The sequence below is a fragment of the Momordica charantia genome (assembly GCF_013281855.1).
Source record: "Momordica charantia cultivar OHB3-1 chromosome 6 unlocalized genomic scaffold, Mcharantia_2.0 BLBB01000006.1, whole genome shotgun sequence".
Taxonomy (NCBI): domain Eukaryota; kingdom Viridiplantae; phylum Streptophyta; class Magnoliopsida; order Cucurbitales; family Cucurbitaceae; genus Momordica; species Momordica charantia.
The window spans coordinates 7,136,119-7,153,300 of NW_028275164.1; the positions used below are offsets into that span (position 1 = coordinate 7,136,119).

The 17,182-nt window shown below is 34.5% G+C and overlaps 3 protein-coding genes across 3 annotated transcripts; 2 read left to right on the forward strand and 1 right to left on the reverse strand.

The window, feature by feature from the left end:
* Positions 1-2,043: 2,043 nt before the first annotated feature.
* Positions 2,044-5,347, forward strand: EIF3K (eukaryotic translation initiation factor 3K). Its single transcript, XM_022292037.2, has 8 exons — positions 2,044-2,276; positions 2,357-2,413; positions 2,738-2,788; positions 2,897-2,959; positions 3,419-3,469; positions 3,580-3,646; positions 4,039-4,121; positions 4,829-5,347. Exons 1-8 carry the CDS (start codon positions 2,154-2,156, stop codon positions 5,030-5,032), a joined length of 699 nt encoding a protein of 232 aa, XP_022147729.1. The 5' UTR covers positions 2,044-2,153; the 3' UTR covers positions 5,033-5,347.
* A 3,558-nt stretch (positions 5,348-8,905) lies between these two features.
* On the forward strand, positions 8,906-11,860 carry LOC111016567 (RING/FYVE/PHD-type zinc finger family protein). Its single transcript, XM_022292007.2, has 5 exons — positions 8,906-9,067; positions 9,349-10,237; positions 10,380-10,580; positions 10,802-10,997; positions 11,455-11,860. Exons 2-5 carry the CDS (start codon positions 9,398-9,400, stop codon positions 11,634-11,636), a joined length of 1,419 nt encoding a protein of 472 aa, XP_022147699.1. The 5' UTR covers positions 8,906-9,067; positions 9,349-9,397; the 3' UTR covers positions 11,637-11,860.
* A 711-nt stretch (positions 11,861-12,571) lies between these two features.
* On the reverse strand, positions 12,572-15,219 carry RAD51 (RAS associated with diabetes protein 51). Its single transcript, XM_022291871.2, has 9 exons — positions 14,743-15,219; positions 14,376-14,520; positions 14,162-14,272; positions 13,958-14,049; positions 13,718-13,812; positions 13,510-13,623; positions 13,241-13,370; positions 13,040-13,161; positions 12,572-12,963 (listed from the first exon to the last, which is right to left on the reverse strand). Exons 1-9 carry the CDS (start codon positions 14,830-14,832, stop codon positions 12,840-12,842), a joined length of 1,023 nt encoding a protein of 340 aa, XP_022147563.1. The 5' UTR covers positions 14,833-15,219; the 3' UTR covers positions 12,572-12,839.
* Between the last annotated feature and the right edge of the window lie 1,963 nt (positions 15,220-17,182).

Consider the following 17,182-nt stretch of genomic DNA (forward strand, 5'->3'; position numbering starts at 1 on the left):
ATTAATTTTGTAGAGAGGGAGGTGTTCGATAGATTAAGGAAGAAAGATGGAAAAAAACATACTTTTTTTTATTCTTTTATAAAATTAATTGGATTTTTGTTCGATTTTGATAATTGTTTTTAGTGTTTCAAAAATGAGTCTTTTGCCAAGATGTTTATAAAGAAAATCCAATTTTGAGAAAAAATTGAACAAGAATGAGAGAGAAGATATGGAAAAAAAGAGGGAGTGACAAGAGAGAAATCTAAAAAATGAGTGGAATGATAGTGAAAAAAAATACTGTCCTATTCAACCCAAAATTTCTGTTATTTTAAGTGGGCCTTGGGCTATGGCCTATATTGGACTTGAGTCATAAGTGAGGGAAAGTTTATTGAAGATTTTATATTTCCAAATCTATTGCTTAATTTGTTTGTGGTTCTTGTTTGAATAAGTTTGGAGGATAACTTTTAGTAACTCCTCTCTTTATTTCAATTATCTGGTAAAAATTACCATAGTTATCGAACTCAACCATTTTTTTTTTGAAATAAAAGAAACTGCGTTAATAAAAAACATGACCATTAAGAATTATATCATAATATAGGTGATCGCTCACCACATTCAAAAGTCATGAAGGAAGATAGTTATTTCAAAAGATAAATAAACGATAAAAAAATAAAACATCTACTAATAAAACAACTTGCATCTTAAAAAAAAAAAGAAAAAAAAAACAAATCTAGAGGTGAAAATGAAATGTTTCCTCAAATAAATACGATCATACTTTTTGTCATATTTATAATTATTTTACGCACGTAAAAAATGTAAATTTAATTGAAGTAATTGGTCCGGATTTTTCTGAAACCCTAAAATGGATGATTATTCAATATCCCCATTCTAGGTTTCTAGCGGGAATCGAAGCTCAAGCTAATTTAGATACCTAATCGATCGTTGAATCCGGTGGAATGGGGAGAGAATTGCAGAAGCAGCTGCAGAAGGATATGGTGTCCGCTGAGCAACTACTCGCTGTAAATCCTTACAATCCAAACATCCTCCCTGATCTCGAAAACTACGTGAACGAGCAGGTCCTTATCTCTCTATTTTCAGTTCAATTTGTAAATTTTAATCACCTCTCGCATTCAAACTTAAAAATCGTACTACGCTTCAGATCAATAGAAGCCCAAAGAAATGAATAGGATTTCAAGATAGGTGAAAAAACAGTTTGATTACGCCTATTCCTAATCTTAAATGGAAGGGTTGGATGTAGGCATCCATATGTCAACATACTATCTACTTAAATACATTCAAATGACCCCTTCTCATAGTTCAAACGTATATAACTAGATCGGAACATAGCCCTATTCTGATCTGGCCTGAACTTCTAATCATGAGATTGACTCGATCATTAGATTATAATGGATTAGAAGTTTATAAGTCATAACTCTGGTCAATTTTCATTTTGACCGGAACTAATTATATATATATATATATATATATATATAAATAAGTGGAAATAACCCTTAAAATAATTTATAATTAATTGAAATATTTATTAAAATAACTTAAATTAATTCAATCCAACTTTTTACATTACAATTTCAAATTAAATTTTACTTTATACCAAATAGATGTTCACTATTTATCTTATGTGAAGCTTCGTCCGAAGAATCATTAAAAAAGTATATATATTATTTAGTATGTTCAAATGTATGATACACAATTTATATGGTCTAATAGAAAACACAACACTAAAAATAAATTTTTATTAAAATTTGCGAGTTGTAGTCAAAGAGATCAATCTTGTACATTGATTTACGAAAACTAAAATTTTTGAATTAATTTGTTAAATGTTGATTTTCATTGAAATTAACGAGTTGTAGGGAAATTTTTAGTCAGGGTAAAAATTACAACAATTATCAAATTCAACAATTTAAATTTATGAAATTAAAGGTTCAGAATAAAATTGAATCCAAATCCAGGGGTGGAAATTGAATGTTTCCTCAAACTAAATAGAAGTTAAAAAATATCATATTTATAATTATTTTTTACATGCGTAATGTAAATTTAACCAAAGTAATTGGTTCAGATTTGGTGGAAACCCTAAAATAGAGGATTCTTCGACCTCCCCCAATCCAGGGTTTCTAGCGGGAACCGAAGCTCGGGTTAATTCAGATATCGGTGGAATGGGGAGAGAATTGCAGAAGCAGCCGCAGCAGGAGATGGCGTCCGCCGTGGAACAGCTGCTCGCTGTAAATCCTTACAATCCCGACATCCTCCCCGATCTCGAAAACTACGTGAACGAGCAGGTCCTTCAATCTCTATTTTCAGTTCAATTCGTAAATTGTAATCACCTTCTCGATCGCATTCAAACTTAAAATCGTTACAGGTCTCATCCGAAACGTACAGCTTAGATGCTAATCTATGCCTTCTTCGCCTCTATCAGGTACCTACCATGCTACTAGCTGCAAATGGATTACTGGGGTTTTACTTGTATTCAATTTTTGTCAGTAAATTCTTCTGGAAAAATATTTGAAGTTAGTCTCTATGTTTTTGGATAGTTTTTCCTTTTTGATTTTTATGGTTCGTTGCTGTTTTACTTTTTTAGTTCACTGTCATTTGCTTTGAGAGAAATTAGAATCTGTTCGATTATATAGCTTATTTAACGCATTGGGCTTGGACCTTAAAGCTTTTGATTTATATGCCTCTGTGTGTTTCCTTCATTTACATGGTTTATCTTCTAGCAAATTCATTGTTGCTTGGTTTACAGTTCGAGCCCGAGAGGATGAGTACTCAAATTGTGGCTCGCATCTTGGTCAAGGTATGTTTTCCTTTCAAATTTCCTTGTCATCACATCTCGTGGAGAATTAAATTCGTATATCTGCTTCATGAAGCTTAATTTTTATGTCTCTGTGCGAGATGGGAATAGGCTCTGATGGAAATGCCAGCTCCAGATTTCAGCCTGTGTCTCTTTTTAATTCCAGAAAGAGTGGTATGTTCTAACGGTTTTCCAGCCCTTAAGTTTCATTAATGTTATTTTATCTTAAGATTTCTATGTCCTTGTGAATTTAATTGACATCTAAAGAAAACAATCAGGTTGCTCATTCATTCCTTGATACATGAACTGTTCCACATACCCTTTGTTGTTCTTTTATGAACTTCTTTTTTCCCTTAGAAGAAACTAAGCTTTTGTTAAGATCAATGAGAGAATGCAAAACAATGTCATCCAAAAAGGAGCCTAAAAGCCATACAAAGGGGAGAATACCGTATTAGATTTTGTAGGTCTCGTTTATTGATTGTTATTGAAAGGGGAATTTCCAAAAGCGCAAAGGAAAATATTGAAGTAAACAACAATGAACTGTCAATTTTCATCTCCTACGTTTTCTGCTTGTGCATTTCTTGTGATTTCCAGTCCTGCCCCTTATTGAAATCTTGTAAACATTATTATCAGCAAATGGAGGATCAATTCAAGACTTTGATTATACTTTCCCACTATTTGGAGGTATGCAAGTTTCTTTACGTTTTTTTTTTGCTCCCTTAATTTAATTTTCTTTTAACAGCAGAGCATGCTCGTGCAATATTTATGATTATTTTGATCCTATCTATGTATAGACTGGAAAGTTCCGTCAATTCTGGGACGAAGCTGCTAAGAATCGTCACATAGTTGAAGCTGTGCCAGGTATTTAGGAACTATAAGGCAGAAACTTGTTTGTTTGCAGCCTTTGGGACACATTTATAGTCTTACAGGGATCTATATATCTGTTCATAATATATGAGCAACACATACTCTTCAAGGTGTCTTGCGATGGAGCCTCTATGTGGAAAGCTCTATTAGCAAAAATCTTTCATTTTTTAACTTATTATGTTTCGTGGAGTTGGGTCTAGGGTGCACGAAGCCTCCATAGAGTAGTGGGGTAGGCCACCGCAAACATAAAACATAAAAGATTTTCACGCTCTGGTTAATTGTGAAGTCTAATAATCATGGATGTTTGGGAGTGGTCAATTTGCAGACATATGCGTATGTAGATCACCTCCTGTTCGGTTGTTTCTAATATGAAAAATATGATGCAGGTTTTGAGCAAGCAATTCAAGCTTATGCAGTTCATGTTCTTTCCTTGACTTATCAAAAGGTTCCTAGATCTGTGCTTGCTGAGGTATGAATTTATAAAGCATATTTCTGCCATTTTAATGTTGAGTAATCTCAGGGTTGGTATTTTGGGTCGTTTGGTAAAGTTCTCATTTTTTGTTTCTCATTTCTTGTTTCCCGTCTTTTCTTAGTAGCTCTTGTTTCTCGTTTCTTTTCTAAATTGTATATAAAGTTTAGAAACAACAAAATCGAGTTTCTTGTTTCTTGTTTATATTTTCAGTTTTTTTTAAATATAAATAAAAGCATTAGTTTATCATTCTTGACTTATAAAATGAAGGATAAATATTAAAAAAATAAAAATAACATTAAAATTTTTAATATTTAATTTAAAAAGGCTAGAGAAAGAGAAACAAGAATTAGTTAACAAAAATGTTTGTTTCTTTTTGAACTAGAAACAAGAAACAATTACCAAATGTCGTTCGACCTTTATTTGTTAAAAAATAAAAAAGAGGAAACGAGAAGTGAGGAACAAGAAACCAGAAACAGAAATAATAAACAATAAACGAGAAATGAAAATGTTAACAAACGAATAATTGTTGATACTTAAATAGCAGTATGAGACTGCTACACCGCTAATCTTGGAGTTCAGATTTAGGAGCCCTGTCCACACGCTGCATGTGTGCTCATTTGATTTTGAGTTTTTGCTTCAATCCTTACTTTGTAATGCTAATATTCTGTGTGAATATGCTGAATTTCCATGATGCCATGTTACAGGCAATCAATATTGAGGGCCTATCTTTGGACAAATTTCTTGAGCACCAAGTTGCAAACTCTGGTTGGATTCTTGAGAAAGGTCATGGGAAGGGCCAGCTTATCGTTATACCACCCAACGAATTCAACCATCCCGAACTGAAAAAGAAATCCTCCGACAGCATTCCCTTGGAACACATCACTCGCATCTTCCCAATTCTCGGTTAATCAATCCGCTTACTGGTAACTAATGTTAGTTTCTTCGATTCGCCTAGTTTTTCGTTTCTGTCGTTTCATTTGAGGACCTCTGTCAAATTTTCGACTATGCCATGCAAAGGGGGCAGCTAGTCTGATGTTTATATCTGTACCTTAATCATGCCATTTCATAATGGTTATTAGACATGGAGGGTGCGCCTAGGCGCTGGGGTGAAGCCTGAGGCCTCTGTAAGCCTAGTTTTGAAGCGTTTTCTTTTAATTATTGGTTCTAATTTTGGGTGCCTTAGGACTTGAGTTCCATATAAGTATTAGACCACATGTTTTAAATAGTGTTGTTGCCAATGTTCTTGCCCTCGTTTCCAATTATTATAGGATCAGTATGTATGGTTATTGATATTCTAAAAGAATGTGGGGAAGAAAACCAAAGTTTACATATTTTCACTCTTAAGCCTTCGATTTATCGAATTGGACTTTGACTTAGATAAGATAATTATTTGCTCCCCTATATCCAAGGGCGGGCATGGGGCCTTTGAGTATGGAAGAGCAAAGTTTCCAACTTTCAGTTATTAAAAAAAATGAAATAAAATAATTGCAATTTGTTTACCTTTTGTTTGGTCTCATTAATTTACCTACTAATTTTAACAAAAAATTGATGTAAAATTTTCAATACTCGTCAATTTCACTGAAATCAAGTGTTTTATAAATTTAAAATTGATGAAACTTTGTTTAAGTTCACAAATTTTAATTAAAAATTTGTCTCTAATGTTTCTTTATTAAGTGCTATTAATTTCATGTAGACTTGTTCTTTAATTTTTTTTAATATGCAAAATTACTTTCTTAAAAACATTTTAAATTAGAAAGTAGAAATAGCAACATTTATTTGATTTTGATATTTTGTTGGAGGATATATGCTTAAATTAGTTAAGTTATATTGAACTTTATTTAATCAAAGTTTATCAAATAATTTAAACATTAATTTTCATAAGCTTGTAATTAAAAAAATGATATTTTGCACTTCTAAGTTTTTTATTTTTATATTTTCATTTTTAAAAGATTAAATTTGTTTTTTAGTACACTTGATTAGAGACAATGTGATTAAATTTGTTAAAAGATAATGTCTTGGATAAGCTATTTTGTTAATTTATTTTCACAAATGATCCAATATTTACAAATTTTATAGTTTTAGATTTCTCGATTTAAAACTTTTTTTAAATATCAAATCTACTCTTATTTATGGTATTTATATTTATTATAATTTGTCTTTTATTTAAATGCAAAAGATTAATATTCTAAATTTGATTTTGTAAACATTAAATTATTGTGGGACCTAAATCAATCATTCTCATAATTCTCTAATTTACTCCTTAATATTATCATAATTTCCTAATTTACTCCTTAATATATTCTATTAAAAAATAAAATTTATTACAAAAATTCAATTATTACCATAATCCCAAAATTTACTTCTTAATATATTCTACTAAATAATGAAATTTATTACAAATATTTTTTCATTTCATTACATTTTTTGGCCAAATTTCAATAATATAGTCATTATAACACAGACTTTTATATATATATATATATATATACACACACTTAATAATTGTGATATAAACTATATTGATTATAACATACACTTATGTGGAGATATAATCTATATCTGGTTATAAAGTATATACAACTATATCCCTCCACAATTAACAAACAATACTAATAACCTAGAAATTTTTCGGTCGGCGACTAGACAATGGCTGGGATAAATGGAAGGCTGGAATGATCGACGGGCGTTCGGCGACAAAAAAGAAACCTTAGGATGAGGTTTTCGAATTTTTTCAATAACGGAGGATTTTGGGTTGATATTTTTCACTTTTGGAAAGTTTAATTAGGCCAAATTTAAGTGATTTAAAATGTAACTTACAATAGTCAATTTTGGATTTTTAAAATTAATTGAAGTGAGGTACAAAAGGATATATTAGTAAATTAGGTGATGAGTGTTTTAATCCCATTTGTTAATTATCTCAATTTAAAACCATACAACTTAGGTCACACATTAAAATTGAACAAAAAAAAAAGAAATATGATAGGAATCTTTTTCTCTAGTACAAAATACGTGGAATCATTTGGATCATAAAGGGTAAATGGACAATTTAGATTGGATAATTTTTGTCAGTTGGTTTAAGAGTGAATGAGGACCATAAGTTGTATTGGGTTAGCTGGAAGTGCATGTGTTTGCCTAAATGTATGGGAGGTTGATTGAACGATTAGAGTTTATTCTTAAAATATTTGATTTTCCGTAAGTCCATTAGAGTTTATCAGAATAAACTCTAACGGTAAGTCCATTAGAGTTTATTCTGATAATTGGATTCCCATGGATGGGTCTTTGTCCATTCGCTCACCGCCTTCATTATCTGTGGATAGCTTAGTTTGTAATCTCCTGTCACCGTCGGGTTAGTGGGATGTGGAGAAAATTCGACAGCACTTTAGCGATAAGGAGACTTCCTATTCCGCTTGGTGTTAGTCCGCTGGATAAACTCATCTGGCATTATGACAGAAGGGGACAATACAATATTAAAAGTGGGTACCGTCTTGCACAGCGGGGCATCGTTCATGGTTTGTCTTCCCCTTCTTCCCTCGAGTCACGGTTACAGTGGTGGAAGGGTTTTGGAAACTCCAACTCCCTAGTAAAATTAAGATTTTCGGATGGAGGTTATGCCTTGACCGTTTACCAACGGGTGAGAATCTCTTAGCCAAAGGAGTTGATGGGCTGAATTGTTGCAGGTTTTGTGGCCGAAAGGGGAAAGTACAGCCCATGTGTTTTGGTTATGTAAAAAAGTGCGATCTATATGGCAGTGCTCTAAATTCTCTCATCTTCTCCATCTTTTGTGGGTGCTGGCGAGATCTGATATAGGTCATTTTATGCGGGTGTGGACAGATATGGTTTCTTGGCAGCATATTGGAGCTATTGTGATGTTGTTGTGGGCTATTTGGAATGCGCGTAATCAAACTCCCCAACATTTCTCGTTGGGTGGCCTTTTGTCGGACATTGTTTCTTGGTCGGAAAATTACCTCGAGTTTATCAAGCGGCTCAACGGAGTTCTGCGTCTGCTCCATTGGTTTCTCGTCCACCTCGGGTGTCTTTCTGGTGTCCTTTTGCAGCGCCTCTCCTCAAGGTGAATGTGGATGCAGCTTTCAGAAAGAATCTTTTGTAGTAGGGGTGAGTGTAATTATTCGGGATTCGGTCGGTCTTGTGTATCTTACGGTCGTTCGTCCGCTTGCTCGTGCTCGTGATGTTGATTGGGTGGAAGGCTCTGCGGTTTATGAGGGTATTCTCCTTGCTGTGGAAGCAGGTTTTATTCGGTTCCAGATCGAAACAGATTCACTCCGGATTTTTAATTTACTGACGATAGATTGTGTGGATGATTTTGAAGTTGGGACTCTCTACTTTGTCATCAAGCTTTTTTTGTCTTCTCATGGTATGTGGGTTTCTTTTAGTTTTACACGTAGGGACGGTAACGCTGCAGCCCATCTGTTAGCTCAACTGGCATTGACTTCACCACACCTTCAAATCTGGGTGGAGGAATGGCCTGATGAGATCTCTTTGATGTTCGCGGTGGATTGTAGTTCCTGTTCTTAATTTTGTTTGTATTTTGCCTAAAAAAAACAGTTAATTGTCGCTTAAATTTAAAATATTTCTTAATCGCTTAAATTGACCCAACTTTAACCGCTTACACACATCCATGAAAAATCCATCTGATTAACTCAACAAATAGGGCCTGATTATGAAATACTTTAAATTTAAGGACTAAAATTAAATAATTAAAAGTACGAGGACCAAATCGATAAGTTCCAAAGTACACCGATTTGAATTCGTATTCACCTAAAATACGAGGACCAAACCGATAATTACTTGAAATTGAATCCCCGAAATTGCTTCCTTCACCGGTTCTCCTCTGCGCCATCCGCCATCGTCGTCCTCATCGAGTTCCCCAGCTCAAGCCCTAGCTTACAAATCATTCGTTCAATTGAAATCTTCATAGCAGAAAGGTATGGAAATTCGGTCCCGGTTTCGATACGATTTACTTCGATACTGTTAGCCGTTTCTTTGTTCTATTGCATTCGGACGAGGAAAACCCTAGATAGTGAATTTGTCTACGCAGACCTTGGAAGTATAAGGTTTTTGAATCTCGAGTGAAGCGACTCCTTGTTTTCCTTCGTCTTTGGTTCATAATTTTTCTCTCAACATTCGTATATAGACACTTTACTTGATTCTTTTGTATTCTGTTCTTGTAATTTATGTCCTGACTGTTGGTTTTCTTTTTATGTAGTTGGCCGGCGCTACTTCGTTTCTGTTGTTGAACGCAGCTGTTGTTGCTCATGGATACCTTAAACGGGAAGGTTACATATTCTTCCCTTTCTAATGTTGGAAAGGGGAATAGAGTCCACAATGATGATGATGACAACGACTGCGATTCTCTCTGGGCCATGCCTAATGGTAATACGCCTTTCCATTTGAACGCAAAGTTCTCTGTTGAATCTGAAGACTTTATCGAGGAAGGGTATGATTCAAGTGACGAAATTGACTATCCAAAGCAAAATAGTGTGCGTCCGGAGGTTAATTTGAAGAATGTTCTAAATGGTATGGTTGCTATATTGACTGGTAAAAATAAATCTTCATATGTCTCCTCCGATCAACAAATTCCCAGTTCAGATATTTCATTCCTTGGTTCTGAAAAGAATGGAGATACCTATTTGCATTCCTCGGTTTACATTCCCAGTGCCCCACCTCTTTTTGAGCCGAATATGGTTAATTACAATGCTTATAAAGATGTTTTGGAGGCTGAACCCCCAGAGTGGCTTCCAGATAGTTCTTCGTCAATTTGCATGCATTGTACTGCCCCTTTTACTGCAATCACTCGTGGTAGGCATCATTGTCGATTTTGTGGAGGGATTTTCTGCCGGGACTGTTCCAAGGGAAGGTGTTTGATGCCGATGAAGTTCAGAGAGAGAAATCCACAGAGGGTATGTGATGCCTGCTATGACAGACTTGATCCTTTACAGGGGATACTTATTAACAGCATTAGCAATGCTGTGCAAAGAGCAAAACATGATGTGATGGACTGGACTTGTACAAGAGCGTGGTTGAATCTCCCTATTGGTCTGTCCATGGAACATGAGATATACAAAGCTTCCAAAACGCTTAGAGGATACTTCCAGGTGTGCGTACCATGCAATTTAGTTGTTAAAGGAAGTCAGGATAACTTGAATTGCCATGCATATTGTCCTAATCGAATTCGATTAAGCCATGGTGTAGATATTCTTTTGTGACATTCAATTTCCTGGTTGTTGAATTGTACAGGTCTCAAGGCTAAATCCTGAAAAGTCCATACCCGTGGCTGTACTAAAGGGCGCCAAAGGTCTTGCTATTTTGACAGTTGCTAAAGGTGGAGTGTTGGTTGCTTACAAATTCGGCACAGGCTTGGTAATTGCGCGAAGGTCAGATGGTTCATGGTCTGCCCCTTCAGCCATATTATCTGTTGGATTAGGATGGGGTGCCCAGGTATAAATATTTTTAATTCAAAGATCTTTGACATGTTTAGAATTTCTGGAAGAATTTTGAATCTTCAGAAATGGGTACTTTGGTTGGAGAATAATTTGACAACATACATTTTGGTTTCTTGTCTCTTCTATCATCTATGAGATGTGGGAACAAAGACTTCTGCCACAAGAGATTTGTATGCTTATTGAGTTCTCAATTTCTTGTTTCCCTGTTTACCTTAGATTGGTGGTGAGCTCATGGATTTCATAATCGTGCTTCATGATTCAAAAGCAGTGAAGACATTCTGTAGCCGAATGCACTTTTCTCTTGGTGCTGGGTGTAGTGTCGCTGCTGGTCCTGTTGGTAGAGTGTTGGAAGCAGATCTTCGAGCTGGAGATAGGGGCTCTGGCATGTGCTATACGTATAGTTGTAGCAAAGGTATCCTGATCAGATTATGCATTTTCTGTATTACCCAGATCATATCGTTTTTGGCAGCTATGTTATACCAGAACCAAAATAGACTCTAATGAAAATAGCGTATCAGATCATTGAATTAGCAGTAATCCATGAAATTCTAGTTTTTTTCCAACTTCAATACTCTGTCTTTGCGAATCATCTAGGAATTAGTCCCTCCTAACTGCTTGTTCTGTTGCTTAAATTTCTTTCTTTATGAAGTAAGCAACAACTATATTAATTTGTGTAGTGGTAATCAACGTCACTACATCTTGAACTCTTATTTTATCTTTATATGCTGCAAGATTGGAGATACCTTTATTTAATAGTTGTTACCAACGCATCAATACATTACATATTTAGCCATGTTGGCCTGGAGCCTGGATTACAGTTCTTCAGAAGCTGGAGATGGTAACTGATACATTAGTTTACTTCTCAACAGGCGCATTTGTTGGAGTGTCGTTGGAAGGAAACATTGTAGCAACAAGGATGAGCACGAATCTATGCTTCTATGGCGATCCGTATCTAACCACCTCAGACATTCTTCTGGGGACAGTAGAAAGACCAAGGGCTGCTGAGCCATTGTACTCTGCACTTGAAGACTTCTATTCTATTCTGCAATAACAAACTCAAGCCCCTCTGCAGCACGTCTCCCATGGCTGCGGTTAGTAGTCCACAATTTAATTGTAAATGAACATACATCCACAAATAGAACAGCATATAATTCTTTTATATTCTCCCCCCACCAAACAGTAAGGCTTGTAATATATGAAATTGACTGGTTTATTCTGGTGTAAATATGTACATATGCTTGCTATTCAAAAGGGAGCCTCTTTTTTCTTTTGATATTTGATATGGATTGCCTGTGTCTTGCTTCTTGTGGGTAGTTCTATTTCATTTATAACTGCCTTTGTCAATTCTAAGTATTTGAATTTATAGATATCAATGTTGTTTTCTTCTTCTCTTTGGAAGAAAGTAAAGAAAGCTGGAAGCTGACCTTGCTTTTGCAGGGCAGAGAAGAATCTCTTGTAATATGTGTGAGGTTTAGGAAAGCCTTACCTGTGAAAACCAAGAATGTGATCCTCTTACCCTTTCTTTTTCAATTATTTGAATCTCATTTTGTAGGTTTTATTCTAACTTGAACTTTCATTTTAGTCCCCACATTTTACAAAAATTACCATTTTGGTCTTTACGCTTTAAAAATGTCCATTTTAGTCCAACTTCTTAAGGACATAACTATTTTGATATTTATTGTACTTGAACTAGAAAAAAATTACTCACCCAGTACAAAAATAAACCACGAATGTTCCAATCTCTATACTACTATTTATGAACAATAAAAGTCTATCAAGTTGCTTGTCTGTGTCCTATTTGGTTCGAGATGTCCTAAAAAATTTTAGAAATGTTTTCTAATTTAATTGGGTTATTGGATTTATAGTTGAACGAGAATTATCCTCCAAGTTTGTTGAGAACTTTCTAAGTACGCATTTTTTTAAAATCAGGCAGAGAGCTTATCCCAATAATGTTGTTTTGCAATATATAAGATGATTTGGTCATAATGCATTTAAACATACATACATATATATTAGATTCTTTATGAAATTAAAATTTATCAACATAAATAACTAAGTAATTTAAAAATATCATGAGTAGCCATTTAACAAGATATTTGCCTTTGCCTTCAAGACACATTGCATTGATGAGGATGAAACAAAAGCAAGCCATTGTGTAGTCTTAATGGCTTGGGGAAAACATGATGCAATGAACAAAGCCCCAATGAGCCTATACATGGAATTGGAAGCCATGTTGAAAGAAAGGGATCACTCATCAATCTTTGACATCGGTAACCCCTTCGGCCGAAATCTGAAACCGCGCTTCAGCCTCAGCTAAACAAGGAGAACTTATCACTTTACAGATGCGCTCCTCCCCTCTTCCTTTCCTTAGAGCAAGCCTGCAGCAGAAATGGGATTGGTTTTACTTCTTAAGCATGAGGGAAGGATAACTTTGTTATAACATGACAGACAGACCTCGTTGTAGAAGCATGAGCCATAATGTTTCCACCAATTGGTTTAATTTGAGGTCCTGCAAAGATTGCTGAACCATCTACTTGTGCAACCACTTGATTTGTGATGACTACAGCCACACCAAACTACAATCACAGCACATCAAAAGCTGAGTCTCTTTCCCAGAACATAAGAATTCACTCATTCTTGTATGAGTGTCTTTACCTCATCTGCCAACTTTTGGAGACTCCTTAAGAACTTTGCTAGATGCATTTGTCGAGCGGAAAGTTCTCCCCTTCCTGAGAAATCCGTTCTATAGAGGGCAGTAGCGCTATCGACTATCATGAGAGCGAACCTACATTTAGAATGGATCTCAATGATTCTTTTCAAGATGATCAAATAAGCTATTCAGATTGTTTTGTAAAATTGATATGCTCGGAAAACACTATATTTGCAATTGGTTTGATCAATCCTACACAAACTATGGTATGTACCTCGTTTCCACCATCATTGAAGCAGCTTCCAGCAAAAGCCTCGACTGATGGTCGGTATTATATGCTCTAGCATAGGCCACATTCTCCAAGACATCAGCACCATTGAGTCCAAATCTGCAACGATCAATATCACACTCGCACCATAAACTATTGGATCACATACACAACAGAACAACACATAATCTTGAATCGCATCTCCCTATCACACCTGTCTGCAATCTGTAAGAGTCTCTGCGGTCTGAATGTTCCCTCGGCATCAATGTACATCGCCTTTCCCTCTCCTCCACCTTGATCCAAAGGAAGCTGATAGATAATTCAAAATGCCTCAGAAATACCCATTGATTAATATGAACTAACAGATTCCATTACTGGTGACAGTGTAATAACACAATTTTAAGCTGAACTCACTGAAGTGAACACCATTATTGGAGTAGGAGGAGTGTCTTACTTGGCAGGTAACACAGAGCGTGTGACAAAGCTGAGTTTTCCCAGAACGGAACTCCCCATAGATTTCAGTAATGGATCCTGTCTCAATTCCTCCTGAAAGAAGGTGTAAAATCTGAAGTAAGCAAACAAGAGTTTAAAGTTGATGCTGGAAAATGTAAGGGGGGAAACGGGCCAATAGAACTTGGAAGTTCTGCAAGAAAGCGACCTTCTAAAATCTTGTCAAGTTCCCTTGACCCAGATGTTAACTGAATGATCTCGAGCCTCTGAGCATGGAGTTGGCCAGCGCTAGTAAAACCCAAAGGCACTATCTTGGAAGCTGTTGACAGTGAGTTGATTGATTCAGACAGAGACACACACAAAATAAGTAAATGGGAAAATGAGAAATCGCAAGCAGATGAAACAGAAAGCAAATAACATGCCTGCTTCAATGATTTTATCAACTTTGGCCTCGCTTATGCCTTTGATTTGAAGCAGTTCTTTCCTGGGAGAGTAAGCAACGGATTCAACCGTGCACAGACCAGCATCTTTAAGCTTCTTCACATCAATTGAGGCGATACCCGATGCCTTTGATACATCATTCATGGATTCAAATAAGAAAATTACTTAAAACTCGAAACCCGTACAGGGAATTGATAAAGCCGCAGTCTAAGACTGGCCCTTGTTTCCAATAAAGCAATGTAAATAAATTAGAGGGCAAAGTCCGGTCTTGAATTCAAGAATTCACCGGGTATTCGGGAATCGATCGACGCAACAGGAAAAATAAAAACCCTAGTTCGTTAGTGGTACCTGAAGCTGTTCTACGGGAAAAGGGCCGTGCTGTATCTCCTCGGCCTCTTCGTGTTCCTCCGAGGGCTTCTGGTTTCTTTGACGCTCCATTTTCAGAGATTGGATTACACCACTGCCCCACGGAGAAAAATAATCACTTCAAAGCGATGCCTTGCCAACCAGAACCAGGAGAATTTTGCAAATTGCAGAAACGAAGCGAGTGGGGAAAAATGGTGGAGGGAATTTAAGAAATTCAAAGGCGCCAAATTGAGAGAGAGTACGGAAATGGCTTACCCGGGAAGTTTTCTGAAGAGGGTAACAAAATTTGGGCCGAGATTTGGAGTATAATGAACTGTTGTTGCCCATTGGATCTCTTCCATCGCTGAAGAGTCTCGTTCTGTTCCATCGCCAAAAGCCCAAAATCCCAAATGCTACACAATTTCTCTCTCATTCCATAGTTTTTGGTTAGAGGTTTTGTTTATTTCCGATTTTGGTCCTTGTGGATTCAATTTTTGTTTTAATTTTACTTGTACATGTCCGTACTTCTAAAAGTGATCAATTTAGTTTTTATTTGTAGAAATTTTTTATATAATTAGAACTCTTTAATACAAAATAAATAAAATTTGAAAATATATGAACTGATTTGAAAGTAGAATGGAAGGTCTTCATATTTTTTTCAAGCGTTACATATTTAGTGCTTGTTTTTTCTTTCTTTTTTTTCTTTTTTTTTTCTGAGAAAGGCATATTTAGTGCTTGCTGGCATGCCTTCACGCGTGCACGTATGTTTAAAAAAAAATTTCCTTCTTGAAAATTGTATTTTAAACGTTTTTAAACTTTAAATAAGTATTTAATTAGTTAGGTTAAAACATAATTTAATCGAATAATATTACAATAAAAATAAAATATGTTTTTGAAGTTATACTAATAATTAATTTTATATTATTTGTCATTGATATATATATCCATACGTAACTATAGTTTATGCTTATGATTTGCGATAAATGTTAACTAAAAATGTTCAAATATCAAACTATTGGAGGTGATTTTGTGTGGGATGATGGGTACAAATACATCTCGATTGATAAATCGTTATATTTTACATCTTCGGTTTTGATCACACTCATATGCAAAACAAACACACCACTTCTCTCAACATACACTTCTATTTGAACAGTCACATCCTATAAAATTTTGAATGACAAAATCGGTGTGCATTAAAATGTCTATGATAAAATTGAAATGTTAACCTCATTTATACATATATTATAGATTATATAATTATATATTAAAAATTTATAGAGGAGTAAACAAATTGGTTTTTTTCTTTAATATGGATTTAAACGTTTAAATAATGTGAACCAACCTTGTTATCTATATTATTAAATATTTAACAACACATTATTCTTTTAATTGAAGTATTCGCTTTTTCATTTATCTTTTCGAATGTTGAACATTTAATTTTTTTTAACCAATTAAAAGCGGTTCGATAAATTATAGGAAAAAAAGGTGCTTTATATACCTATACAATAATAGACCATTAATAAATTATTAAAGTGCTATCTCATTGGATATCTCCTTTTTTGTTGGCCATGTGTGGTACGACGGACAATTTAATTACCTTTGAAAAAAAAAAACAACATAAAAAGTCACTGACATGATTAGTGCCCCCATGATGTAAACTCCTACCAAATGTCATCGAGACAGCAGAATACAATAATGTGCGGTGATAATTCAAGGCTTGTCTGGTAGAAAATTCAGATACAATTTTTTATTTTTAGATTTACTTAATCAAATGAATTGTTTCTGAGAATTGTTTTCGAATTCTATAATCTAAAAATTTGAAAATAACTAGTTTATATTTTATGTGTCTTCAAATTTTAAATCTTAAACTTTAAAATGTATAATTATATTTAAAAAGATAAAAAAAATGTGTGGCATAATTTATAGTCTATTTGGTAGAAATTTTAGATACATTTTTTTATTGAGTTATTTTTGAAAATTGTTTTCGAATTTTATAATGTAAAATTTTGAAAATAACTTGTTTATATTTTTCGTATCTTCAAATTTTAAATCTAAAACTTTTTTTTTTTAACTTAAAACATTTAAAATATAATACTTTATATAATAATATATCATTAATAATTTATTAAAGTGTAATCTCGTTGGATGCCTCCTTTTTTGTTGCTATGTGCGGTATGATAGACAATTAAATCACCTATTAAAAAAAAAAAAAAGACAACTAGACACCTGTTGGAAAACAAAAAACATAGAAAGTCAATGACATGATCAAAATCGTTGGTACGACTACGTGCCCCGTCATGCAAACTCAAATCCATCAAAATTTCTGTTTCTTGCTTTCTGATTCACGAATCCATCAATAGTAGATGTTTTCGAAATTTGTTTTTTATTCTATAATCCAAAAATTATGAAAACAATTTTTTTTTATAAATATTTTTAGTAT

What these genes read in the sequence shown, in the direction of transcription:
- EIF3K (XM_022292037.2), top strand. Translation starts at nt 2,154, where the DNA reads ATGGGGAGAGAATTGCAGAAGCAGCCGCAGCAGGAGATGGCGTCCGCC. An exon ending in AAAACTACGTGAACGAGCAG is followed by an intron (nt 2,277 to 2,356) that starts GTCCTTCAATCT and finishes AAATCGTTACAG; the next exon opens with GTCTCATCCGAAACGTACAG. An exon ending in GCCTTCTTCGCCTCTATCAG is followed by an intron (nt 2,414 to 2,737) that starts GTACCTACCATG and finishes CTTGGTTTACAG; the next exon opens with TTCGAGCCCGAGAGGATGAG.
- LOC111016567 (XM_022292007.2), top strand. Translation starts at nt 9,398, where the DNA reads ATGGATACCTTAAACGGGAAGGTTACATATTCTTCCCTTTCTAATGTT. An exon ending in CGCTTAGAGGATACTTCCAG is followed by an intron (nt 10,238 to 10,379) that starts GTGTGCGTACCA and finishes TGAATTGTACAG; the next exon opens with GTCTCAAGGCTAAATCCTGA. An exon ending in GATTAGGATGGGGTGCCCAG is followed by an intron (nt 10,581 to 10,801) that starts GTATAAATATTT and finishes TGTTTACCTTAG; the next exon opens with ATTGGTGGTGAGCTCATGGA.
- RAD51 (XM_022291871.2), bottom strand. Translation starts at nt 14,832, where the DNA reads ATGGAGCGTCAAAGAAACCAGAAGCCCTCGGAGGAACACGAAGAGGCC. An exon ending in TTCCCGTAGAACAGCTTCAG is followed by an intron (nt 14,521 to 14,742) that starts GTACCACTAACG and finishes GATGTATCAAAG; the next exon opens with GCATCGGGTATCGCCTCAAT. An exon ending in CGCTCTGTGTTACCTGCCAA is followed by an intron (nt 13,813 to 13,957) that starts GTAAGACACTCC and finishes ATTATCTATCAG; the next exon opens with CTTCCTTTGGATCAAGGTGG.